The 25,288-nt window shown below is 49.6% G+C and overlaps 1 protein-coding gene across 1 annotated transcript in view; it reads left to right on the top strand.

The window, feature by feature from the left end:
* The window catches only part of COL17A1 (collagen type XVII alpha 1 chain), a 67,536-nt gene that overhangs the window by 26,045 nt on the left and 16,203 nt on the right, over positions 1–25,288 (top strand). Inside the window, exons 3-24 of the mRNA XM_058671155.1 lie at positions 8,856–8,918; positions 10,295–10,339; positions 11,264–11,368; positions 12,352–12,483; positions 14,131–14,178; positions 14,784–14,819; positions 15,765–15,812; positions 16,181–16,324; positions 16,848–17,006; positions 17,575–17,646; positions 18,803–18,874; positions 19,617–19,685; positions 20,529–20,690; positions 21,034–21,114; positions 21,349–21,393; positions 21,721–21,912; positions 22,346–22,564; positions 23,222–23,251; positions 23,530–23,556; positions 24,192–24,218; positions 24,327–24,389; positions 24,933–25,037. Of these exons, the coding sequence (XP_058527138.1) occupies positions 8,856–8,918; positions 10,295–10,339; positions 11,264–11,368; positions 12,352–12,483; positions 14,131–14,178; positions 14,784–14,819; positions 15,765–15,812; positions 16,181–16,324; positions 16,848–17,006; positions 17,575–17,646; positions 18,803–18,874; positions 19,617–19,685; positions 20,529–20,690; positions 21,034–21,114; positions 21,349–21,393; positions 21,721–21,912; positions 22,346–22,564; positions 23,222–23,251; positions 23,530–23,556; positions 24,192–24,218; positions 24,327–24,389; positions 24,933–25,037 (1,944 nt within the window). The remainder of the gene's footprint in view (positions 1–8,855; positions 8,919–10,294; positions 10,340–11,263; positions 11,369–12,351; positions 12,484–14,130; positions 14,179–14,783; positions 14,820–15,764; positions 15,813–16,180; positions 16,325–16,847; positions 17,007–17,574; positions 17,647–18,802; positions 18,875–19,616; positions 19,686–20,528; positions 20,691–21,033; positions 21,115–21,348; positions 21,394–21,720; positions 21,913–22,345; positions 22,565–23,221; positions 23,252–23,529; positions 23,557–24,191; positions 24,219–24,326; positions 24,390–24,932; positions 25,038–25,288) is intronic.

Here is a 25,288-nt window from a genome sequence, read left to right as displayed (position 1 = left end):
CTTCTTTGTGTATAGAAGCTATTTCAGTCTTAATTGTGTATTTGTATATGAGTGTTATAGGCTCAGTTGTGGCTCCAAAGAATTCGTATGTGAAACTCTAACCCCCAGGACCTCAGAATGTGACTGCACTGGGAGACTGAGCCTGGGGTGAGGTGATGCAAGGAAAATGTAGACGTCGGGGGGAGCCCTACCCCAAACTGCACTCTAATATGAAAAGGAGATGAGGACCCACAGAAACAGATACCCAGGGGAGAGAGGCCACATGAGGACCCTGCAGGAAGATGCCCATCTGTGAGCCAAGGAGAGAGTTCTTGGGATAATCCATCCTGTTGGCACCTTGATCCGGGCCTTCTATCCTCAAGTCCCTGAGAAAACAGATCTAAGTTGTTTCAGCCATCCCGGCCATAGTAATGTGTTACAACAGCCTGTTGTGTAAACCAATCCGAATTTAAGGCCCAGAGCTCTCCACCACCCTGTGACCTCTGTAAAGACGGGGATGAGCAGGTATTTTACCACTGAACTCTCAGCACATAGCTCAGACCACTGGCTGAAAACAACATCTTATAAGTATATATATTTTTAAATTCTATGAATGATACAGGATACATCAATTTTTTTTTTTTTTGGCCAGAAGCTCTCAGTCTTCTGGGTTCTTTGGTGCTGTTTTCTCAGATTGACAATAGACTTGTTGTGTAAGTATTAATTCTGAGAAAACCCAGAGAGCAAGTACTAAGTTCTAGATCATTGAATGGTTCCTGAAATGTGTAGCTCCCATGCAGGTTGTGGGCAGCTTAGAGGCAAGTGCCCCATGGATGGTTCTCAGTATGGCATGAGCAAGATTCCCTGGCAGCCAACAGAATCTCAGAATGATGCATTGGAACGGGGCAGCTAAGCCCGATTGTGAGTCCTGCTTATGTGCCATGGCCTGAAAGGACTGCCTGAGTGAGTTCCTGTCTAGGTTTCCCCCATCAGTAGCACCAAGAGCCTGAAACTACTATGGGTGTGCTGGAAAATCAGATGTCATTCAAGCTTTCATGAAAATTATATTGGTATAGATTGACCCTTCAGGAACTCTTAATGGCCTGTGGGATGCACTTGAAAGTCCACGCATGTGCCTGGGTGTGGGGAAGGTTGTGTGGTCACCTGATCTGAAGGCCAGGAAGGTCCTTTCCCTTCCCAACAGCATCTCCTCACTGCCGGGCAGCTCAAAGCCTACAGTTCCCTCAGCAACACATCACTCTTTGGGATCAGCATCATTGCATCTGGCTATCTCTTTTTTTTTTTCCCTCTGGTAATTATATTGAACATATTCAGTATTATTTTTTTTAATTATTTATTATTTAACTTCATTAATTACATTGTATTATGTGACACAGTTACATAGATACTTGGGTTCTCCCACCCCTCCCCAAACCCTCCTGGCTATCTCTTTTTAAATGAACCCATACCCCACCAAGCATTGCCTAGTTTTAGGTACTGTTTTCTGCAGATGGGATTGACCTGGCTGGGGTTAGGACAGGTCAAGAGGTCGAAGGTACATGAAGGGTCTTCATAAATTTAATGGAAAATACATATGATGGAAAAACAATGCACAGACTTCAAAATAAATTTACTTTTTGTTTGCCTCTTCCACAACCAACAAATATTGTATGCCGGGGAAAACTCATCTTGCATAGAAAAAGGCCTGCCAGCTTCGTAGTTCTACTTTGCTCTGGCATTTTGGCTGTAGGCCCCCCACTGTGCCCAAATACCCTGGATCACACAGCTTGAGACTCAGGGATCCTATGGCATAGAAGAAGAGGACTAACCCATGTTGGCAGTTCTCTGGCCAAAGCAGGTAAGGGAAAGCAAAAGAAGGAAATTCCCTCTAGACTGGACCTTTATTCTCTTTTCCTGATGGGTCTATAAATGGTTAATCTGCCCAGGCTAGCAGGAGAAGTTTGATTCCTGGAGGCAGATTTTTTTTTTTTAATCCAACAAGTGTCAGATAATTGGAAGGGTGGAGTAACGCTGTAAACCACGACACACCTTTGTCAGGACTTGTTTGGAAGCACAGAGCTGAAAGAAACAAGGGGAAGAGAAGAAGCGAACATTTTTGAAAGATCACTCAGCTTTAACACACCTTGGTTGGATCTGAATAAAAAAGGTGGGCCCTGCAAATTGCTAGAAGAAAACGTCAGGGGAAGAGAGGGGGGGATTTGCTCAGAGTTGTCTGCCATTCCTTCCAAATCTCCAGTCAGGTGAGTAAGAGGAACACTGACCTTTCTCCCTTTTCCTTTGACTTTGATTGAAAGTTTACCGTTTAGAAATTAAATGTTTATAGGAGAAAACAAGGTGAAGTTCCTCGGTTTCTGCTTGATGCAGTTGGTTGGCTGTGGTGATTTGGGTGTGCATGTTCTGCTGGGGCCTAATGTTTCTTAAAGGAACAAGAAAAGTTCACGAGGGGGAAGAGAGGTAGAAGGACAGGTAAGGCTCATGGGACTGGGGCTTGAGTGGCAAGATTTTTGTTTCCCACTATTTTCAGTGTTATAAAATGGCTTGTGTTACGTTGAGCTGTGTAGAGTGTGATGCGGGCTTATAACTGATTTTTCTCTCGATCTCAGTCTCTCTCTTACTGTCTGGCAGTCCCTCTCCCTCTGTCTCGCATGACAGTAGAGGACAGTTCAGAGCTGAAATTCAAGTGCAGGAAAGTGGGGACCTCTTCCGCAGCAACCCCCCGTGCCATCCGGGCCTCTGTGTCGGCAGGTGCGGATTGAACTGGGCAAACTTTGCTGTTTATTGTGCGATAAAATCACTGCTGCCCTAAATCCAGGCTAGAGGGAAGTCTTTGAAACAATCTAATTAAACTCAGGACTTTCCAAAGTCGAGCTTTTGAAAGATGGCAAGATAAGAAAGAACATTTTCTCTGGGTGGGGACTCCTGCTGACCAACTCTCTCCCCCTCCAAACCACTGTGGGGTGAGAATACCTGGTCTGTGTTTAGCTAGACCACATTAACTGCTAACTTCTGAAAGTTGCTTCTTCCAAAGCAGAGGCAAAGCCTCTTGCACATCTCTTTGGAGAAGCAATAGATCAGCTTACTACATCTGTTACTCATCAGGGATTTTTAAAAAGGTGTTCACTTGAAAAGTAGAATCACTCCTTCTCCCATCTGTGTGTCCTCTCTTGGAGCTGAGGCAGAGCCAGCCTGAAACAGAGGTCCAGCCCCTGGTGGGCGAAGTTCCTCTGAGAATCCAAGGGGCCTGCTTTCTATGCCTGAGCCTGCAATCCCCCAAGAATCTGATGAGCGGTTATGTGTGGACAGTTAAACATAGCAGTCCTGCAGTGAGCTTGCACAGGAACCTCTGAGACGGGTGAACCTGCTCAGACCTGAGAATTAACCACACTCATAGAAGAAAAAGTTTACTTTTCAGAAGAGGCCTGTACTGTCCTTGCTGGGTTCATTTGCCATGATGAAGGACACAACCAGGGCAAAGCTGGCCCAGTCGCAACATTGGTGCCCATCCTGCTCTCCCCAGTCAGGAACACCAAACGTCTCCAGGGGCAAACACAGAGACAAATCCTTGCAGATGGTCAGCCCCAGGCCCGGATTTCCTGACTGCCAGACAGCTCGGACTTTCTGTGATCTGGAGCCTAGTTGGGGAGGAATTCTCAGGCTTCGATGGTCTCATTCTTGCTTCTAAATGTAAAATGAAATCGTAGAGGTTGTAAGAATATGTGTGGTTTTGCAACAGACTACAGGAACATGTCTTACTAAAATTAAAAAGGGAGTAAGAGACAGCTTCCCATCTTTGTGTTGGGAACAAGTCATCTTGTGTGGCATCAGAGAGGTCTGTTGATGGTCTGCTATCTCTAACAGAAGTTGGTCCTCATGTGTGTATCTCACCACATCGTCACTGGAATAGCATTCAGTGAATATGACACGTTAAAGTAAAAAAGAAAGAAAACCTTTTAACAGTAGAAAGCTGATTTCAAATGTGTCTTCTGACATTGCTTTCCCATCAAAAACAGCAGTTGCTGTAAAAGTGCCACAGAGCAGCTCTGGGAACTGCAGATGGGCTAAGAAAAGCTGATACCACAGAGGAGAGTGGAATAGTAGCCACTTTATAAAGGCCAGGAAGGGAAAGGAAAGGACAGATGGAGGGAGACAAGATAGAGTGTGTCAGTCCCAGAGTTCCATAGCACAGTGGGGTGACCCTGCTCTTAACCTTCTATTCTATATTTTCTTTTTTTATTTTACATTTTAAAATATTTTATTTTGTTTTATGATATAGTTCCACAGGTTCTGGGGCTGCCCATGCCCTTCCCTATTAAGTATTTTCTAAAGAACTCAGAGACAGTTGATAGGTTCTAAAACCCAAGAAATAATGAGTGTCCAGAAAGATAGAAATACTGGTTGCCCTGATATATCAGCCCTTTTTATAGACCTGTGTTGAATTACCGCACTGAGCTTGGGAGCACACATAATGGCTACATATGAATTAACGACTGATTAAAGACTCATTTGTTGCACTTGAAAGTCAGAGTTACAGAGAGAACAGGAGAGAGATTCCATCTGCTGGTTCACTCCTCCATGGCTGCAGCTGCGCCCTACCAAATCCAAAGCAAGAAGTTTATTCTAGATCTCCCACATGGGTGCAGAGTCCCGACGCTTTATGCCATCCCCTGCTGTTTTCCCAGGCCATAAGAAGGGAATTGGATCAAAAAGAAGCAGCCAGGACTTGAACCAGCCCCAATGACATTTTTTTAAGAACTATGGAGGATGGGCCTGGCAAGGTGGCCTAGCAGCTAAAGCCCTCGCCTTGAACACGCCAGGATCCCATACGGGCACCAGCTCTAATCCCGGTGGCACTGCTTCCCATCCAGCTTTCTGCTTGTGGCCTGGGAAAGCAGCAGAGGGTGGCCCAAAACCTTGGGACCCTGCACCTGCATTGGAGACCTGGAAGAACTCCTGGCTCCTGGCTTCAGGTCGGCTCCAGCACCAGCTATTGCGCTCACTTGGGGAGTGAATCATCAGACGGAAGACCTTCCTCTCTGTCTCTCCTGCTCTCTCTATGTATCTGACTTTGCAATAAAAAAAAAAAAATAAGTAAATCTTAACAACAATAAAAAAGAACTATGGAGGAAAATCAGTATGGAATTGAGAACTTGAATACTCTACTCATCTTTAGTCCTGATAAAGTAGCCCAAATGTGCCACCAGTTTAAATGCCAATATTTTACAAGCCCTTGTTAAGTAGCGCTTTGGGAAGATGACAGCCCAAGTGAGCAGAGCCAACAGAAACAGGTTCAGACATGTAGCTGGGCAGCAAACTTTCCTTTCCTTAATGTTACTGTTTTAAAACCTGTTGGCTCCTAGGATGTTTAAAGGAAAAGAACCATAAAGATAGCATAGGCCCCATGGGATGGCACTAGTTAAGGTGTGTGCCTCAGCCCATCCTTGTCCATTTCCTAACTCAGAGAAAACTTGCTGTTACCTTCCATTTAAAGCAGTCTGCCTTCCAGCACATCCCCATCCCTTTGGCATTTCAGGAGGCTGGGGTGGCTCGGGCATGGGCGCCCAGCCACTGAGGGGCTTCAGGCTAAGAAAAAGGCATTTCCCCAAGCCCAGCAGGCCTGGAAAGTCCTCAGGTTCCTTTGTGGAGCTCCCAGGACCTGCAGGAGGGGCATCTGAATTCTTTTTTTCTAAAGATTAATTTATATTTATTGAAAGATTTAGAGAGAGGAGAGACAGAGGAGAGAAAGATCTTCGCTGGTTCACTGCCCAAATGACCACAATAGCCAGAGCAGAGCCGATTAGGAGCCAGGAGTTTCTTCAGAGTCTCTCACGTAGGTGCAGGGTCCCAAGGCTTTGGGCCATCCTCTACTGCTTTTCCAGGCCACAAGCAGGGAGATGGATTGGAAGTGGGGCAGTTGAAACAAACCAGTACCCATATGGGATCCTGGTACATGCAAGGCAAGGTTTTAGCCACTGAGCCATCATGCCAGCCCAGCATTTGAATTCTTAACAGTCACCTCCTGGCGCCCCCTGAAAGTGGAGGAGCCTTGCTTGGATGGTTCATTGCAGATGGTGCTTTTAGTATTGGGATTTGGGGAAAAGACAGAGGAGAGAACTGACTGTTGTTTGAATGTAGAAAGAACAGCAAAACATGCCAGGTTTCAACCTGGAGACTGAACTGTTAGCAAACAGGGCTATCATCCATGTGTCTTAATGGCAACAAGTGGAATCAACCCAGCCAGGTCCAGATTTATAGTTTCTAGGCCAAGTTTTCACTGAAGAATCAGAACAAGCCATAACTTGTGGGAAATAAGTTTCCATGGATTGTTAGGAACAGTTCCCTTCAGGATGGTATCTTGCATCAATTCAGGTGCAATCCTGGAGAGCAGGTCACCTTTCCTGAGCACCCAGGTTTATTTAATCTCCCCAGATGCCTCTTGGCCTACAGCCAAAAACCAACTGGGGAAAACAAAAGACAGCCAGGAGCTATGGGGGCACGCAACGCAATTCACCCTTAAACAAAGGCTTTCAAAGAAAGTGTCCAACACCTGGAAGGGTGCATGACACAAGTGGTACAGGTCGTGGCTGGTATGCAGACACAGTCACAGTCAGCCTTGGCCTTCTAATGAGGCTGGACTCCCCTATTATTAAACTGTTTATGGAGTCTCTCTTCCTGGCTGCAGGCAACATACCTGTAAAGTCATTCTGTGGCTTCTCAGATCCAACCAGAAATTTTTCCATGATATCTCATTCCATGCCTGAAGTTGGCATTTAAGAAATACTTGATGTGCAAGAGGTTGGCACATTCAAGCAGGCCCTGGAGCTGATTGTGCCCATCTTGGTGAATTCCCAGCCATTTTTATGTGGTCTTGGTTTTCAAGCAGAAAAGTCACCCAGAGCCAAAATATGACACTGTTGTCTTTTGTGGGCCTTTTGTTCCATTGAGAGAGAGAAAGAGAGGGAGGGGATTTGGACAATGAAAACTTTTAGTTGTCTCTCACATCTTCATAATGAAGAATAGAATCCATGTTAGGTTATGTTCATTATTCTTTCTGATGTTAAAAGAAATTAAAACACTTCTATAGAACCAAAAAAGTAGAATGGGCCCAGGCACTGCATCTGTTATAAGTTGACTCCCAAGGTGCCAGGCTGAAGAGATCTTCCAGCAAGGGACTCTTGGACACAAGTAGATTGTGTCAGGATTGTAAAATTGGGTTTTAACTGCAACCCCAGATAAATGAAGAGAAAAAGAAGGTGAGCAGAGGGGAGAAAGTCATGGAAAAAGCCAGATTTCCAGTCATTCTTGAAGACGGGATCAACTGCTACAACATGGAACCCAGAAGGGTTGGAGATTCCTGCCTGCCATGCATTTTGTGAGATTAGGCCTTGAGCCCCATCCCTACCATTACTGGCACCTCTTGAGGTCAGTCCCACCTCCTATCATCCACATGTAGGAACAGAGAGAAATCTCAACTGACTCTCCTTCTTAGTATCAGAGAGAAGGAAGAACACATCACTAAATGATGCGTATGTGTGTCTATGCATCTAGATTTTACACTTACTTTCTTCAGTTTTTTTCTAACTTATGTCTGCCTACAGGCATCTGAGAGCCAATTGTTTATGAAGTTCTACCCTTTGAAAGGTATCACATTCCATACATGTTTGGCCATCATAGTGGATTTTATTTTAATTTAAATCCTCCAAGCACTATTCTCACATCCAAACAAAATAAGGAAGCATGGTGCTGTTATGTCCCTGGAGTTTCACATGGAGCAGTGAACAAAAAGGGACACATCAGAACGACTTTGTGAATGGCACCGAGGACCTTGACAGGCATCCTGCAGCTCTTTGCTACCCTGATAGATGAAGGGATTACAGGCAGTTCTGTTCTGTGAGCCCTTGATGCTCACCGGGGTGCACATCACCTGGTCAGTTAGCTTTTGGAAGCTAAGATCCCAGGACAAAGGAATAGAATCCAAAGTGGAACCATGAAATGACTCTGGATTATAACTTCTGGCATGAAAAGGGAAGAATTCCTGTAAAGAAATATGCAGATAAAATACTTACTCTTTGAACTCTAGGAATCAAGTTTTTGATTCACAGTAGAGACCTATACTTATCAAAAGCAATGGTAAGAGGTGGGCATTTGGCACAATGGTTAAGATGTCTCTCTGGTTGTCCATGTCCAATGTCTAATCCCAACTCTCCTCCCAGTGTAGCATCCTGCTAGTGTGTATCCTGGGAGATGCTGAAATAATAAAAATAGAGCCCAGTGCAGTAGCCTAGCAGCTGAAGTCCTCACCTTGCATACACTGGGATCCCATATGGGTGCTGGTTCTAACCCTGGCAGACCTGCTTCCCATCCAGTTCCCTGCTTGTGGCATGGGAAAGCAGTCAAGGACGGTCCAAAGCCTTGGGACCCTACACCTGCCGGGGAGACCCGGAATATGCTCCGGGTTCCTGGCTTCGGATTGGCTCAGCACTGGCCAGTGCAGCTGCTTGGGGAGTGATTCAACAGATGGAAGATTTTTCTCTCTGTCTCTCCTCTTCTCGTATATCTGACTTTCCAATAAAAATAAATCTTAAAAAATAATAAATATAAAAATTAAAATAATAAAGATGCATATTGAGCTCTAGGCTACTGACTTCAGTGTGGTTCAGCCCCACTGATATACTTAGAGAGTGAACCAGGAGATGAAAGATCTCTCTTCTGCCTCTCTTTCTCACGCTTTTTCTCTCGCACACATGTGCACACTTTCTCACTCTCTGCCTTTCAAATAAATACAATTATTTAAAATATATAAATAAAAGCAATAGTAAGAAACATGACCATTCATGGGTTTTTGACTTTTCCCACAGGTGGCTATGGGATGGATGCGAACAAGAAAAACAAGCGAGAAGGGAGCGAGGTCACTGAAAGACGTAAGTGTATCCAGTGTTTTTATTTATAATTATTTCATTACAAAAGTAGTGAAAATTTCAGGAACAGAGTAACTCATCCTTTCATGATCCATCACAGCCATGAATCATTTACAAACACGTTCCAATGGGCTTTAACCCTTCCTAGAGGGTAGATGACCCTTATTGCCGAGTAGTTTATCATACTTGCTGTTAGAATGGGTCCTACTTTCTCCTCATTAGTGAAAGCTGCCATTTCTATGTGGTTTTCATAACCAACATTTTTAAATGACTGCAGAATATCCTTTTGAATGCATTCGTTACAGTTTGTTTAACCATCCTCCTATGTAAGCGGTAAGAAGAAGCAAAAACTACAAGTGTTAGATCCTGATGACTGCAGGGCCAAAGATGAAATAACAGTAGTGTCAGAGTAGAAATCTACACTAAAAATTTAAAAGACACATTTATTTTGTGAAACTGCCCAAATGATAAATTCAGAGACATTTAAACTATCCCCTTAGAACTCTAAATTAGGAAACTTTTCACTTTTTCTGTGACTTTCATATATCTTCAATAAAATATTCTGGCTTCACCGACTTGGAACTTTAGGTTAGAAAATAATTTACTTTTATGTGTCTGAGAATCCCAAAGGTCTGTACACTGAGAGGTTTAGCGAAGGCTCAAGGACTGTTATTCAAATCAAGCTGCCACTTTACTCAGAAAAGCCATTTCTCTGCATGTATTGAATACTGTCTCTACTATGTTCATGACCCCCAAGTTCCTGCTCAGACAGCCAAACTAATTAGGAAAACACAGTGTAGAGAAGGACAGGAAATGACATAACTTGTGTCGGGGGAAGGGATGTGAGGGGTGTCTACAGAACAGCTCCAAGTGGCACAGAATAAGCCTGCCCTGATTCCTTCTACTCTGCTCGCATCTTATCTCCCCCGCCCACATGCACATGAACACACACAAACACACAGGGGAAGTCTGTTTTAAAGATCAGTCACTACAACCCATAAGCCGATGAAAAGGGGCGGAATTCTGGGGTCTCTTCCTGTCTTCCCAGACCTCCTTCAAGGTCAAGCTCAGGGCCTGCACTGCATCTGATTGCCAAAGGAATAATATTGGCCCCAAAACAGCTTACTTTGCAAATCACTGGGTAATTTCTTTTGGTGCCAAAGAGATACAAACGTATTTACCAGGGTGCATTTAGCCTTAATATTATGACTATTTCCATAACCTGTAAGGCAGACGTCATAACTCACAGTACAAATCTGTGAAAATCTGGGTTGACCCTCAATGCAACAGGCTCAGCCTCTAACAGATGTTGGACCTTCCAAAATACAGAGACGTCAGCACATTCCACTCCATCTCATCTTTCCTTTATCTCTTTCCAGTTATCACTGAAACAGTAACTGCAAGACTGACATCCTTACCACCAAGTAAGTAGCTCCCTCCACGGCTGTCTTCTCAGAAGGAGCTCATATGAAGGACCTCACACTCCCATTGAACAAACCCAAAATATCTGTTACAGATGTCAATCTGTGTATCCCAGGATCCACTAAGTTGAAGTGTGTACCTCAAAGGTGTGTGCTTAGTGTAGCAATGTTAGTGTGTTCCCAGGGCTGTTGCTAACATTTGAGAACAGTTCATTACTCTCCAGGAAGAAACCTCACAGCCTTAGCAGTCACACTCCATTCTGTCTGTCTGCTTTCCAGCTTCTGGAAACTACAGATCTGCTCTCTATGGCTATAGATGTGCCTAAGCTAGATTACAAAATTTCAGAAATCTTAGTCAACCTGAGAGATGGGGTAGTGGGAGAGCCCTACCATGACCCCAGGCAAGCCTCTGTTTACATCTGCTTTTTCCCAGGCACTCCTGAGGGGTATTAGGCTCTACAATTGACATTTGAACCCCAAAGCTACCCTTGCACTTCCCAGGAAGCCTAGTTGGCCAGGAATGCACAGAGCCTGCTTATTAATAGGCAAGGTTAGCACCGCAAAGGGCTGCAAATGAGATGCCAGCAGCCCAGAGCTGTTCCTGGTCCTTCTGACTTGCTTGATGTGGCAAAGTCAGGGCACTAACAGCCATTTGGGAAAAGCCAACCCAACCCAGGGCCTGGATGCAAGCAGCTTTGCCTCACTCTGTTGTCCTTTCTACCCTGTACATTTTCCAGTGGACATCTTGCTGTGCTCCTAAATGCAACATAATATTTAGGTTAGATATTCACATCACAAACAGAATAGAGCAGAAAGCTGGTGTGGCATAGACACCTCGTAGCCATGTGGGCCCTGGTGAGAAACAGAGAAAGGCTTCCACAGAGCAGGGGGACCTTCTGGCCTGATTATGCTTGTTGCTTCTGGCAGAAGGGGGGACCAGCAATGGCTACACTAAGACGGGCTCGCTTGGCGGAGGGAGCCGACAGGAGAAGCAAAGCCTGATTCACGGCAGCAGCAGCTACATCAACTCAAGTAAGTGGTTCCTGGTGCAAGGGCTCCAGAAGAGCAGGTGAACAGGGAAGCTCCAGAATGATAGCATCCCGGGTCAGCACATGCAGGGGATAGTTTCAACTGCTTGTCACCTGTGCCATATGCCCAGAGTTATCTCAGTGACACACAGTACAGGGAAGACGCAACTTGTAAATTACCAGCATTTGAAGTTTTCTTAGAACAGGATTGATTTTCATCAAGTCCCCAGTTTAAATACCTCTCATTAATTAAGAAAACTTTCTGGGTGGGTGACTGTTTACTCTCTGTTTACTGACTGTCTCTGAGGCCGCTCTTTTAGAGAGAGTTGTGCATGCTTGAGGGTTTATGGTTTGAATTAACAACAATGAAAGAAACCCAACCTGTGAGGTTCAACCTCACGCAATTCCCTCTGGGCAGGCATCCAACCAGAGTTCCAGTGTTTCTAGGAAATACCCTGGTGAACCACACCACCACTGCACAGAGTAAGGCAAAGCAAAACCAAACCCCAGGAACACACCCCGAAGGCCTTTAGAAAACTGAAAGGAAACTGAAAAGTCCCAGCACATCAGCAGGGCCAGGCTAGCTGATGGACGCACGGTATCTTACCCACGGACACTTAGTCATTAAGAAATGTTGCCCAGTCGGATCACCCTCCAGCCCATCCATGCTTAGGTTTATGGTTAAACATCAGGGTCTTAAGCCGAATCCTTACTGTCCCACCACCACATTCACACCACTACAGTCACACCACTGTAGCTCCGAAGGATATCCTTGCCTTTCTGGGGTCTACACAGGAAAAGTGGGAACAGTAACCCTACCCTTCCATTTCCTAGCAGCCTAGGCAGAACTTTCCAGTAGGGTTCCCCCCTAACAGTTAGGGGCAGACTAAGTGTCCGTGGGTAAGATACCCAGGCTCCAGGATGCATCTGGCCCAGCCCAGCTCTGCCCGAGTTCGATGAGCTCTGAGGCTTCTCCCCCACTTGCAGGTGGAAGCCTCCGCGGCAGCACCTCCACTTCCAGCTACAGGAGGGCCCATTCATCCGCCTCCACTCGGCCCGACTCCCCAGGCTCCACCTTTGAGAGGAAAGCGCACATGACCCGCCATGGGACCTATGAAGGTACCTGACCTCCATGCTGCAGGAGACCTGTGCTCTCTGCATCTTCTCATGTGGCCTTCAGATGTGGGTGGGAAATGTTTGTGTCTGCTTCAGGCTCTTACTGGTCTCCACTTAGGAGACCAGTAACTCTCAAATAGGAACAGGATTTATCCAATAGTGAAAGGACAGACTGTGTTCACCGGAGAGCCTGAGCTGCCGCACGCAGATATTCATCCAGAGTATTTCACCAGACAGTTGCCAATGAAAGAGCAAAAGCAGTACCTTCAAACCTGGTCCATGGCAATCCCCCTCCTCCATTGTCAGCCTCTTCTACTGAGGTGGGGTTAGTGCCTGAATCAGGTGTAGATGGCATCTTACCATGTGCCTTGGTCCCGGGCGAGACAGGTGCATCCTGAGAAGGTGAGTATAGCAAGTCCCAGTTAAAGAGATAGGGTGACATGGCAGGGTTATATAAACTCCTGACTAATTAGCTCCCTAGTTGTACCGTTTTACTTTGAATGGGGACACATCTGGCATCTCTTGTGTTTGCCCTCTCAACTTCGCTCCACCCCTCCTTCGTGGCTGTTTTGGATGCATGTTACTTGATGATGTTATTTATTCATCTACCACTTCATTCATCCAGTCATCCTTTCACCACTTTCCCAAGTAGTACTTTATCAGATGCCTGGCACACATTTAACACTGTATCAAATGCCTTAAGTTATTTTGACACAGATCTGGTCTCCAAGGAGCCTGTAGTCTGACAGTAAGTGAAGATGGCAGATTAAAAAAAAAAAATAACAACTCTACTGCAAAGTTGTTTATTGTTTCCAGCTGAAGAAATAAAGGAAGACTCTATGGAGGGGGTAATTACTAGACTGGCCTTCACAGTGCCTAGGAAGTGATGTTCAGGACTAGAGAGCTGGACCAGCCCGGATGGGAGAGCAGCAACACACAGGGACAGGCAAGAGAGCCCAGGGCTGCCACAGGGAGTCGCACGGTACTCATGTGAAGAGAGATTGGAGGAAGTGAGATCCAATGTTAGAATGAGAATTCAGACTTTATTCCAGACAAAGCGGAGGACATGAGGTTCTTTAATTAGCAAATTAGTCCAGGATTTTTGAAGTCAAGGTAAAAACTCTGGGACACACATGCAAGAAGAAGCAGTAACTCCACACAGAAATAAACTAAGAAGCTGGGAAGAAATATGCCGGGAGGCTGGGGGAGAGCATATTGGCCAGGACTGGGTTGGTAACAATGGGGAAAGATAGATGGTGTGAAGTTGGAATTGGCAGGCGGCTAACAGGAGAAAGCTGAGTTAGCAGTTCCTGCCAGGTGGGGCTCCTGCTGGTGGTGTCGACAGCTGATGCTGGGACCCCAGCTGGAGGACTCCTACTTAAACCAAGGTCAGTTGCTTTGTTCTGAGATAGAGCTGCTCAGGGAGGCAGGCAAGCAACCCTGGCTTCCTTAGTGGGTCCCCTGAGGTGAGGCAGGACCACAGCTAGGCACTGCAGCCCAGGCTGTGTCCTGTGCCCCCAAAGCATGCAGAGCGTCAGGAAGGTCTTCTGAAGCACACAGATCATTCCCTCTGGAACCCTGGTGCTGCAAGAAGGTCAAAAATTACGGGCACCCCAGGCACCGTGGCTCAGTGTCTCCCTCCCTCTGCAGGCAGCTCCAGCGGCAACTCCTCTCCCGAGTACCCGCGGAAGGAATTTGGTACGTCCTCACCTGGTTTTTGCACAGACAGGCCCTGAGGCACCAGGAGGGTGCTCAGGTGGCAGGTGGGAGGGAAGGGGAACTCATGAGTTGAAATGAGGTTCCCAAAGGAGCTGAACCTCCACTGACTCTCTTCCTAGCTCACTCTTTACCCTGACACATCTGAAAGGACCATCAGTCATGCCAAGTTGCCATCAGAGGCATTTGCTTCAGACTACTGAATGGGCAAGTTATTTGCTTAGAGAGAGAAGCCTCCAAGACAAAGCTGTAATTAAGGGATCCCAGTTTCCATCAGAGTCCTTGTAGCCAAGCAGGGCAGCAGTTAGAATCTCAACAATCACAGGGTGACACTGCTGATCTTCTGATCCATGTGATCATTGTAGCCAGCCAAGCCGAATGGCCCCGCGGAGGCGAGTGAGCACTTTAGCTAAGCTAACCGCCTCAGTGTGTGGAGCAGCACTAAGCATTCTCTGCCACCACCTGTTAAGTACCTGCTATGCAGAAAAACCCCATCCATATGCTGACAGTAACCTCCTGCCCATACATCTGTGTCTGTGAAGACAGCCTCGAATGCATGCCTACAGTTACCTTTCTTTCCTTCTTAGCCTCTTCTGCCACCAGAGGACGGAGCCAAACACGAGGTGAGCATTCACACTGGACTCAGTTCAGCTTTAGCAAATGTTCTTGGAGCAGCTGATGTGTTTGTAGGGGACAGAGTAAATACGGATGGAGCCTGCCCTTTGGGAACTTAGAATATCCTGAGTGTCTTGCTGGTCCTATCAGGATGGGAAGAGCGGCTTTCGACCGCAGTCTCCTCCGCATGAAAGCAGCAGGAGTGAAAATGCATGGTAGCACTTTCCCTCTCCTGCCCAGTTGACTTAACAAGATGTACTTTAATTGGCTTTCTTCACCTAATATGCAAAAGCCCATGGATTTTAAGTGAATCCAGGAGTCAAAGGGCTCCCTGGTGGCCTGTAATCTCCTCTGCACAAGCCGGGCTTGGGGAAAGCTGCCATAGAGCATTCTGGTTGGGTGGGAGAGTCCACAGGGCAGGGGTGGGGCAAGCACACCCCCTCTCAGCTTGGTGAGTTCTCCACCCTGGCCTGGACTTGCTATGGACCACCTGGTTGGTCATCAGAAGGTGGTAGCCTGGGCACATACCTGCCATCTGTGCTTTAGGCTAATGGTCAAGAGGTGCGTCTTCTCCTGCCCTTCCTATTTCTGCAGAGGTGATACCTGTAGATCTCAGAATTCTATTTCCCATGCCTGAGAGGCCAGCAGAAAAGCATGCCTCTGGTCGTGAGGAGCTGGGCTGGGGAGAGTGCTGGTCAGTGGCCCTTGTACTGCCTGGGATTTTGTTAAGATGTCTCTGGGAGCCCAGAGTGTGTGGATGGCAGGTAGGGTGCGGAAAGGGTCCATCCCTTTTTAAGCAGTACTTTCCTTGGGCATACCTTGCTCCCTGTTGTCCCAGTCCCAGAAATCTCAAAACAGTCCAAGGACTCACCAGCCAGCTGCTGTGAGCTTTGTGTCAGGGATGGTGATCCCTAAACCTTCATTTACAACCACCCGTCTTTTCTCTTACACAGAGAGCGAAATCCGAGTTCGACTACAGAGTGCATCTCCATCCACCAGGTGTAAGTCGTTACTGTTTTACTGAAATTGAAGGACCAGGAATTAAGGCCAGCTGTGTGTGTGTGTGTGTGTGTGCGTGTGTGTGTGTGTGCATGTGCAAGCGCGCGCACCTGCGGGTTCCTCTCCCAGGACCTACCACAACAACGTCACCACCCAGAGTTCCTCCCTCCTCAACACCAGCAGTTAGTTACTAGACATCTGTGAGACCTTCTCTTAAGTTGGAACCCAGGGCCAGGGACTAGGTAGGTCCTGAACAAGTCATGGTTCCTACTGTGTAGTTCACAGTCTCGTGGGAGGCTGGCATTCCCCCCTCCCCGAGGCCTTTCTGGGTTAGGGGGTCAAGGAAGGAATCCTGGGGAACTTTCCACAGGGACAGAACTGGACGACGTGAAGCGTTTGCTCAAGGGCAGCCGGTCTGCGAGTGCCAGTCCCACCCGGAATTCTTCCAACACACTTCCCATCCCCAAGAAGGGCACTGTGGAGACCAAGACGGTGACGGCAAGCTCCCAATCGGGTGAGCCCACAATCCCTTCTGGCATGAGGAAAGGGGCAAATGGGAAAAAGGGAGTAGATTCTCTCCAGCCTGGGAACTCATGCCCTGGCAGGCTTCCCAGACTTCGCTGACCACTGCCCAAGCACAGAGCTCCCACTCTGGGGCAGCATGAAATGTGGACTGTGCCTGCCTTGAGTTAGCCACACGTACCCTGCAGCCAGGAGGCAGGGAGAAGGGCTTAGCAGGAGAAAATGCAGTGTAGCAGGGGTTCCAGTCACACTGGAATTTCACCAAGAACCAGCAAGGACTTCTCATCTGAGAGGCCAGCTCCTCACTAGCTTCAGGAGTTGAGACGGAAGCAGAGCTGCCAGCTGCTCCTGCTTGTCCTTCATGGGCAAGCGGTGGGGAGGAAAGGGAACAGTTGCTGGGATGTGTGCAGCCTTCAGTGCTAGAGCCAGGGAAATCCCAGCAGACCCAGTGGTCTTCTGGGGATGTAAGACATAGCTGCTCACAGGGCCATGTGTGTGTCTGTGTCTGTCCCCAGTGTCGGGCACCTATGACACGACCATCCTGGACGCCAACCTTCCCTCGCACATGTGGTCCTCCACGCTGCCTGCGGGCTCCTCCCTCGGGACCTACCACAACAACATCACCACCCAGAGCTCCTCCCTCCTCAACACCAATGCCTACTCAGCAGGCTCAGGTACGTGGCACCCACACATCCACCTCATCCCACCTTTCCTGGGGAGCTGAGGCATCCCTGGGACAGTTACTATTTCCCGGGCTTCCTGAGGGGTCTCCGGGTACACAGGAATCCCAGGAGTTGACCCTGGGGCTTCTGTCCAGCTCAGCAGAAAGGGCATTTATTCCAGGGGATCAGAATAGACAAATGCAGGCAGCAGAACTAGCTCTGTTGTGGGTGAGCCAATGGAGGTGCCTGGGGCGAGTCACTTCCCTTCTGTCCGCTCTGGGACCATCTCTGTAAAATAAGGTCACTAACCAGAGAGTTGGCTGGACCAGCTGTCTGCTCCAGGTCTGATGGACCCAGCATCTCCTGTGGCCAAAGCCCTGGGATGCCACATAGTAATGAGCAGCTCTCTGCTGTAGGGCAAGAGGGCTGACCATTACAGTTTTCTTCTAAAAACAAGAATGAACCAAATAGAAAATGCCAGTCCTGGCATTCTGGCCAATGCTTCCACAGATTCCAAGTAGCTGTCCCTATATGGGGCCTGACATCCCTCCTACAAGCCTTCCTCTTTCCTCCTCTACAGTCTTTGGAGTTCCAAATAACATGGCGTCCTGCTCTCCCACCCTGCACGCTGGACTCAGCAGCTGCTCCTCAGGTCAGTGTCGCTGTCTCGAGTCACCTTAGCTAGGCTGCTGGCTTAAACATGTGCTCTCCTGCTGGGGAACTGGCCTGACTTCCAGGGAAGGCAACTTTTGGCCTGCTCCTGGGAAGGAAAGACTTACCTCTGAGCCCTCTGTCCCATGGAGGCTGAAATTAAGTAGCAACACAGCACCTGCTCCCAGGATGCCAATGGCTTACTCTCTGACAGGCCCTTGATTATCTGTGAGAGTTGGGGAAATGATGTAAAGGGACTCAGTGGGTCTTTGGCTTAGGATATTGTCAGGATGAAAGTTAACTTAAAAGAATCTTATTTTAGATTTTTTACTCAACATAGTGGTTCATTGGAGTAACTACATTAGGATAACAATATTCCTGCTTATCCCCCAACGCAAGCGCATCACAGAAGTGTTGATTTGCTACTCCTGATAATATCATAATTGTGCATATGCAAATAACTTATCAGCCACATTTTTTTAAAGAAAGTGGCCTTACTGCTATGACACTGAGACTCATAAATACAATGATATGGATCTCTTCTTCTAAAGATGTGTTTTTATTGCTTTGAAAGGCATAGTTATATATATAGAGAGAGATTATGTATCTTCTGTTTCACTTTCCAAGTGGCCACAGCTGCTGGAACTGTGACAGGCTGAATTCAGGAGCCAGAAGCTTCATCGTTCTCTCATGAGTGGCAGGGTCCCAAATGCTTGGGGTCATCTTCTGCTTTTCCTAAGCCTGTAGCAGGAAGCTGGATCACAAGTGTAGCCCATAGGATGTGCTGGAGTCACAGGTGGCAACTTTACTTGCAATACCACAGTGTTGACTAATGTGGAACTTTTAATTTGTTTCACAAGTATACCTACCTGCAAGCGTTTAGCTTTTAGATTGGCCTAAGGTTCCACTAAACACAGAGGATTCCTTGATATAAGTCAGGAACCGTCAGTAAATTTTGCCTGGTGTAGGGAGGTGGGATCATTAAAAAAATAAGAGAATGATTGTGTCACCAAGTGTGAGAAGCAATAAAGTCTGGGCCCTCTGCATAATCATTTCTCATGGAAGCGGTGAGCAGACTGGCAGACTGTAGGAGGCTGCCCCACGTAAGACCCAGCCTCTGTGCACCCGTGCTCATCTGCTCCCAATCCCTCTCACAGTGTTTGGCGTGCAGAACAACCTGGCCCCCAGCTCTTCCACTCTGCCCCATGGCACAGCCACCACCTCCACAAGTGAGTAGCCTGCATTCGGAGCTCAGGGGTTGGGGAAGTAACAGCTCTTGGTAGCAACTACAGATCTGTTACCTTCTCAGTAACCGCAGTAAAAGGTCAGGAAAATCCCAAAAAGCAATGGAACTCTCCCACCCTCAGAGCAGCTCCGTCTGCAACCTAGAGATACCAACCTTGGCCTTTTGCTGGTTCAGCCACGAGTAACCATGCAGCGAGGCTATCCTGACAGCAGCAGCCACTCCCTATGGGGTGTCCCCTGTGCACCCCACTATGTCTCATGACCAAAATCATCAGGTTGGTGGCCTTGTCTGCTTGCTGCAGTTCTTGACAGCCTTCAGTCAATCAAAGTGGATCATCTGGTTGAGCTTTTGGTGTATACTCCAGGTCACTGCCTGGGGAAGTCAGAAGAGAGGTGAGCCTCAGCCTCTACCCATTAGCTGAAGTGGAAAGTCAAATGTACACAAACCAGTGGGCGGGTCCTACAAGACAGTGAGCAATACGTTGTGCACCGCCAGAATTCAGAGGTGAAGGGATATGTAAGGGTCTGGGAGGACTTCCTGGAGGAAGTAGCCTGAGGAATAGCTCTAGCAGAATTAAAGACCAGAACTGTCTAAAAAGCCCCAGTTGCTGTCCCTGTGGTTGGGGAGAGCTGCCTGTCTCCAGGATGGCCGGGCTGCTCCTGGCTATCCACATGGGGCCACCCTGATATGCTGACCCAGCTCACTCCAAGTCTCCTCCGTTGCAGCATATGGCATGAAAAAAAATATGCCCCAGAGCTCTGCTGTGGCGAGCACTGCTGTGTCCACCTCTGCAGGTGAGTGCTGCTCCCTGCTGCCAGGAGTGAGGCTAGCCCCTGGGGTGACTTGCTCTCCTGTGATCCACAGTGTATGGGAGGAGAGGCTAGAACCTTCAGTGGCATGGGGTTCACAGCCACAGTTCACCCCCTTGGCCCCTTGGATATTTCCCAGAGTAAACAGAAATTCCCATGCATTTGAACTCACCTTGGCCTTGCTGTCCAGGGTCTGACCCATCCTTACTGGCCTCCCTGGTTCCCACAAAACCTTCAACCCTTGAGCCGTTTCTCCCACTGTTCTGATCTTGTTATGTTTCCTTTCACTCAAGAATTCACTCATTTAACAATTCCTTAATGAGACTGTCCTGTGTTTTGGACGGACAATGTCCTAAGTGCTGGAGCACAGCAGTGAACAAGATGATGGATTCCTGCCCTCGCCACCCTGAGGCAGATGGCAAACACAGACAACGTATGCAAGAAAGTTTCAGCAAATGACACAGAGTTTAGGCAAAGCAAATTAGTGATGTGGTAGAAGCAGGAGTATGGGTACTGAGCTTGCCTCACTAGAAGGTAGTGTTTGAGACGTAAGTATACACAGAAACCACCAGATCAGTTAAAGACAGACTTACCTGGCCAGGGGGACTTCCACCTGCTCAGTAAAGACCCTGCTCCGATGCAAGGCAGCCCCAGAGCTGCCGAGGTGATCCACAAGACAATCCCTGGCAACCACTGCCAACCTGAACAGGAGACCCTCGACGCCCTCCAACCTCTTCTTCCTCTGCTTCCTCCTCCCTCCTTCTCTCATTTCCTCCCTTCCCTTCTCCTGACACCTTTCCCTGTCTCTTCCCTTCTTTTCCCCTCCAGCATGCACCACGAGGGTCCAGAGTGAGGAGCAGCTACACAGAGACTGCAAGTTCCTGCTCATGGAGAAGGACAACGTGCCCACCAAGAAGGATGTAGAGCTGCTGGTCATGTCCAAGGACAGCGGCAAGGTCTTCCCTGCCACGCCCACCGGCGTCACAGCCAGTAAGTCAGAGCCCGGGTCCTGGGGGATGAGGCAAAAAACACAGGACACCAAATATGTCCTAGCAAGGTGGTTTAAGACATTGAAATTAAAAAAAAAAGCCATCTCATTTTAACAGAAAACAGAGCATGTCATGAATGCAGATGGGCTGACAGGATTCAGCCAGGAACTCCCAGAGGGTTCTTAGGGCAGCAGTGAGTCCAACCACTGGCACAAATGTGGGAGACTAAGCCCAGGGAAGCTGGGCTCTTGTCTTATCAAGGCATCCTATTCTCCCCGAGCCAGAGGGGTGTATGCAGCAGGTGGGAAGAGTGTGTTCCAGGTTTTCATGGGTTCTGGGCACAGCTTCCTTTTCAGAAGACACTCTGAAGAAAGAAAAGCAGGCTGCCTATGCTGCCGACGCCTGCCTGAAGGCTGAAGCTAACGGTAAGGTTGCACCTGACCACTGTCCCCCTCCGCTCCTGCCCCACTGCGATCCGTTGCTTTGTCTTCTGAGCCCTCACGGGCGAAGTGTGAAACAAGGCTTAGCAGACCTGCAAGGATCCTGGGGACACCTCTACCTAAGCCCCCGTCCTGCACCTGACACCAGGGGCAGTTGTGGGGCTCCTGCAGTTTCAAAGAGCACCTCCAGACCAATGTGCTCTGTGTGTGTCCCTCCAGGAGACTTGAAGACGGTGTCCACAAAGGGCAAGGACGACTTCGCAAGTGAGAACCCCGGTCCCCATGGTGGGAGGCAGAGGGACAGGGTGTGGCCTCGGCTGGCACCAGAGTACACAGACCCAGCAGGGAGGAGGGGTGGACATGGAAGGGGTGGCCTCAGAAGGAGCTCAGCCAGAAGCGCCAGTCTCCCAACTCGACAGGAGCAACATAACAGAACAGAACCTCCCAGGAACACTGAGCCCTGCTCGCCTCCTGCCCTTCTACCCTGCATGTTCCCCTTGCTTTTTGCCTTGTGCAGCAGCAGGTACAGGTCTTCTCTCTCATTTCTTGGAACTGCAAAGCTGTTTCTGTAAGTCACTGTCTCTCCCACAGAAATCCACGGTTATGACCATGGCGGTGGCCGAGGTGGTGGCGGAGGCGGCGGCAGCAGCAGCGGGGGACAGTGGGGTGCGGCGCCAGCCTGGTGCCCGTGTGGCACCAGTTGCAGCTGGTGGAAATGGCTGCTGGGCCTGCTGCTCACCTGGCTGCTGCTCCTGGGGCTGCTCTTTGGCCTCATCGCTCTGGGTATGTGGTGGGAGTTGCAGGAGGCCCATAGGCCTGAGTGCTCAGACAGCGGATCATCCATGCAGACACCCCCATTATTGTGGACACAGAAACGAGGCCCCCGGAGACACCAAGCGAAGGTCAGGTGTTTGGCTGACAGCCAGGTGGCAGAGCTAGGGCTGTGGCAGCTCCAAGTTCCCTGCAGGAGGTTTGAAACTGCCCTTGTGGAAGTGATGCCCTCTCATTCTCCTTTTGTTTCTTACCGAGTTCTCATACCACCATGGAGCCAGAGGGAGGCAGGGGATGACACCCATTTCTGTAAGACTCAGGAGGGTGCAGAGGAGCTAATCCCACTGGGCAGGCACATCAGGTGTCCCCAGCGCCAAGAGGAAGCTGCACCAGGTCTCCCACCAGGGCCATCATTGCTGAGGCCAACCTTGCCCTGGCATTCCAGGTGAGGAGGTGAGAAAGCTGCGGGCCCGCGTGGATGAGCTGGAGAGGATGCGGGGCAGCATGATATTGCACGGGGAGACCCTGGAGAAGAGCAGCAAGGATCGCCTGCTGGCAGCACCAGGCATGGGCACAGGCATGGGCAAGACGGGACTGGACAGCTCCAGCCAGGAGGCACTCTGGCTGTTTGTGCGGAACAAGCTGTTGCTGGAGCAGGAGAACGGTGAGATCTATGGGGCTGCCCGCGTGGTGTGTGGCCACTATGCATGGGGTGACGATGGGTACGCCTGTGCCAGGACACCTTCTGCCCTTGGCCCCACTGCCTGCACCCACCAAAGCCCAAGGAGCAGGACCAGAGCTAGAATCCCAATTTAAAAATTTTTTTGTTTGAGAGGTAGAGAAAAATAGAGACATACACCTTGCTCCGTCTGCTAGTTCCATTCCCAAATGCCCAGAAAAAGCTGGGGCTAGGCCAAGCTGTAGCCAGAAGTGGGAAATTCATTCCTGGCCTCTCCCCGGGGTGGTTTAGTGACTTGAGCTATCACTGCTGCCTCCCGGGGTATGCGTGAGCAGCAAGCTGGAATTGGGAAGCCAGAAACAGGGGTTTCTGGAGTGGGTGCCCGGAGTTGGTGTCTCTACCACTGTGTCTGACATCTGCCCCTGGGGTCACATTTTACTGTTTGGGAAACTGAGTCCTGGCACCATTTGCCCAAGATCCCTGCACAAGCCCAGTTTAGAATGTTTTAGTTTTAGACCCTGTTGATCCTCGCCATCCCACGATCTCCGTGTGTGTATGTGTGTGTGTGAGTGAGAGAGAGAGAGAGAGAGAGAGAGAGAGATGAGGGTGTGGTGCTAACTTGGGATTTACTTTCTCTTGCAGGAAACCTCCGGGGAAACCCTGGCCCTAAAGGTATTGCAGGAGTTCAGCCCTCTGGGGCCCTCTCCTGGTAGGTGGCATTTTCCAAAGGGAGGGACGAGGAAGGCTCTGGTGCTGTCTGGGAGTCAGGCTCAGAACTGGCTTGGGAAGGGAGCTAAGGGGCAGGTAGGAGAGGCCCAGCCATGTGCCCAGGGGATGCGGATGGGGACTGGGAGGGGCCCATACCACGTGTGGCTTCATAGCACCCAGGAGAGGGTGGCCCTGGGCTCCCGACCCCCTCTCACACAGCCCTCGTGTTGTTCTGGTTCTAGGTGACATGGGAAGTCAAGGCCCTAAAGGTAAGTGTAATGGGCCACAGCCACTGTCCCCAGGGAGATTGGTGAGGGACGGCAGGCGGGCAAAGAGGTCAGCAGTGTCGGGGAGGCCAGCACTCGCCTGACCATCACTGGGACAGGAACACAGGGAGGAGGCAAGCTCCCTTTGCCCTGCTGAGCAGAGCTGGCAAGTTCCAGGGATCACCAGAGCCCCTGCTTCAGCAGGTTGAGGGTGGGCCAAGACCCATTCATCTTCATCTCCCCAGGAGGTTCTGCAGCCAGACATTCGGCAGCCATGGGAGATGATAGCGGCCCTCCCTTCCCAAGAGACCACAGCAGGAACTGGGACCCTTCCCTGTGGGACCCTCTGCTCCTCATCCCTTCAGACCCCCACCCCCACCGCAGCGATACACACACAGCCCCTTGGTCCTGCTACCTTGGTAGTCCTTGAACTTGAGGTTGTCAGATTAGGATCCAGCCCTTGGCTTCCCCTGGGATGCTGTCCTGCCCCTGAACTTGGCCTTTCTGAATCCCATGGACCTGAATGGCTGTGGCTCTGGCTGCTACATGTGGCCACTCTTCCCGAATCCCACCTGTGACTGCACTGGGAATTCGCCAAGCCCTCAGCTGACATTTCACATTCACCTTTGTTCCTGCAGGAGACCGCGGGCTTCCTGGGGCTCCAGGTCAGTAAGGCTGATGACCCTGTGCCCATGGGGATCACAGAGCCCCACTGCTGTTCCTGGAGGAGGGTGTACAAGGGGCTTGGGCTGATGTCTCTCATGTCTCCACAGGCACCCCTGGGCCCTTGGGTCTCCGTGGCCCAGAAGGACCAAAGGGGCAAAAAGGCAGCGTGGGTAAGAACTGATTTTTCCATGCATTCCTCCCCTATCTGCTCATTAACAAGCCTCTGCGAGGTGCTGGCTCCATGCTGGGCCCTGGGTTAGAAGACAGCATGCATGCTGACGTGAGAGTGGCATGGGGATAGTAAGTGCACAAGAATGATGCTGTAGTCAGGGGGTGGGCGCAGGATAACACAGCAGAACCTGGAGGGACCTCAAGGGTGACCTTATAGAGGGTCTGGGGAGGCCTCCCTGAGAAGCCACCGTCGTAATGAAGGAAGCAGGGCCCTGAGAGGAATGTCTCCAAGGGAGCGGCTAAGGCCAAGGTTGAGCACAGGCTCAAGGAGCAGCACGGGGAGCAGGCTGGAGACTGGTGAAGCTGAAGTGACAGCCCAGGCGGGCAAGGGCAGCCATGGGCAGACACCGGAGGGACAGGTGCGGGGTCAGGGCAGGCGGGATCCAGTTTCCTTGTTACCAGCAGCCCCTCTAGCTCCTGGATGGAGCCAAGGAGGAGCAGCTCAGGGCCCTGACTGCAGGGTGGACCATCCCCTTCTGCAGGAGAACCCGGCATGGAAGGCCCCATGGGCCAGAGAGGGCGAGAGGGCCCCATGGGGCCACGTGGGGAACCAGGACTTCCTGGGTTTGGAGAGAAAGGAGAGAGAGGTAAGAGGCAGTCCTCCCCCACCAGTAGGGACAACATCATTCTCCCCATTCTGCCCCACTCCAACTTCTGCCCTGCCATCAGCAATGGTCACTGAGCCAGGGTCTGTGGTAGACTCTAACAAGACAGAGGCCCGGCCTTGGAGCATAGGCCTGGGCCCAAGGACCCCTCTCCAGTGCTCAGAGCTGTGTAGTCCTGGGAGCCAGGGCCTGCCCACAGCAGGAGGGGAGGGGGCACCAGGCAGGGGGCAAGC

This window comes from Ochotona princeps, chromosome 13 (genome assembly GCF_030435755.1).
Source record: "Ochotona princeps isolate mOchPri1 chromosome 13, mOchPri1.hap1, whole genome shotgun sequence".
Classification (NCBI taxonomy): Eukaryota; Metazoa; Chordata; class Mammalia; order Lagomorpha; family Ochotonidae; genus Ochotona; species Ochotona princeps.
This window is presented reverse-complemented; position numbering and strand designations above follow the sequence as displayed.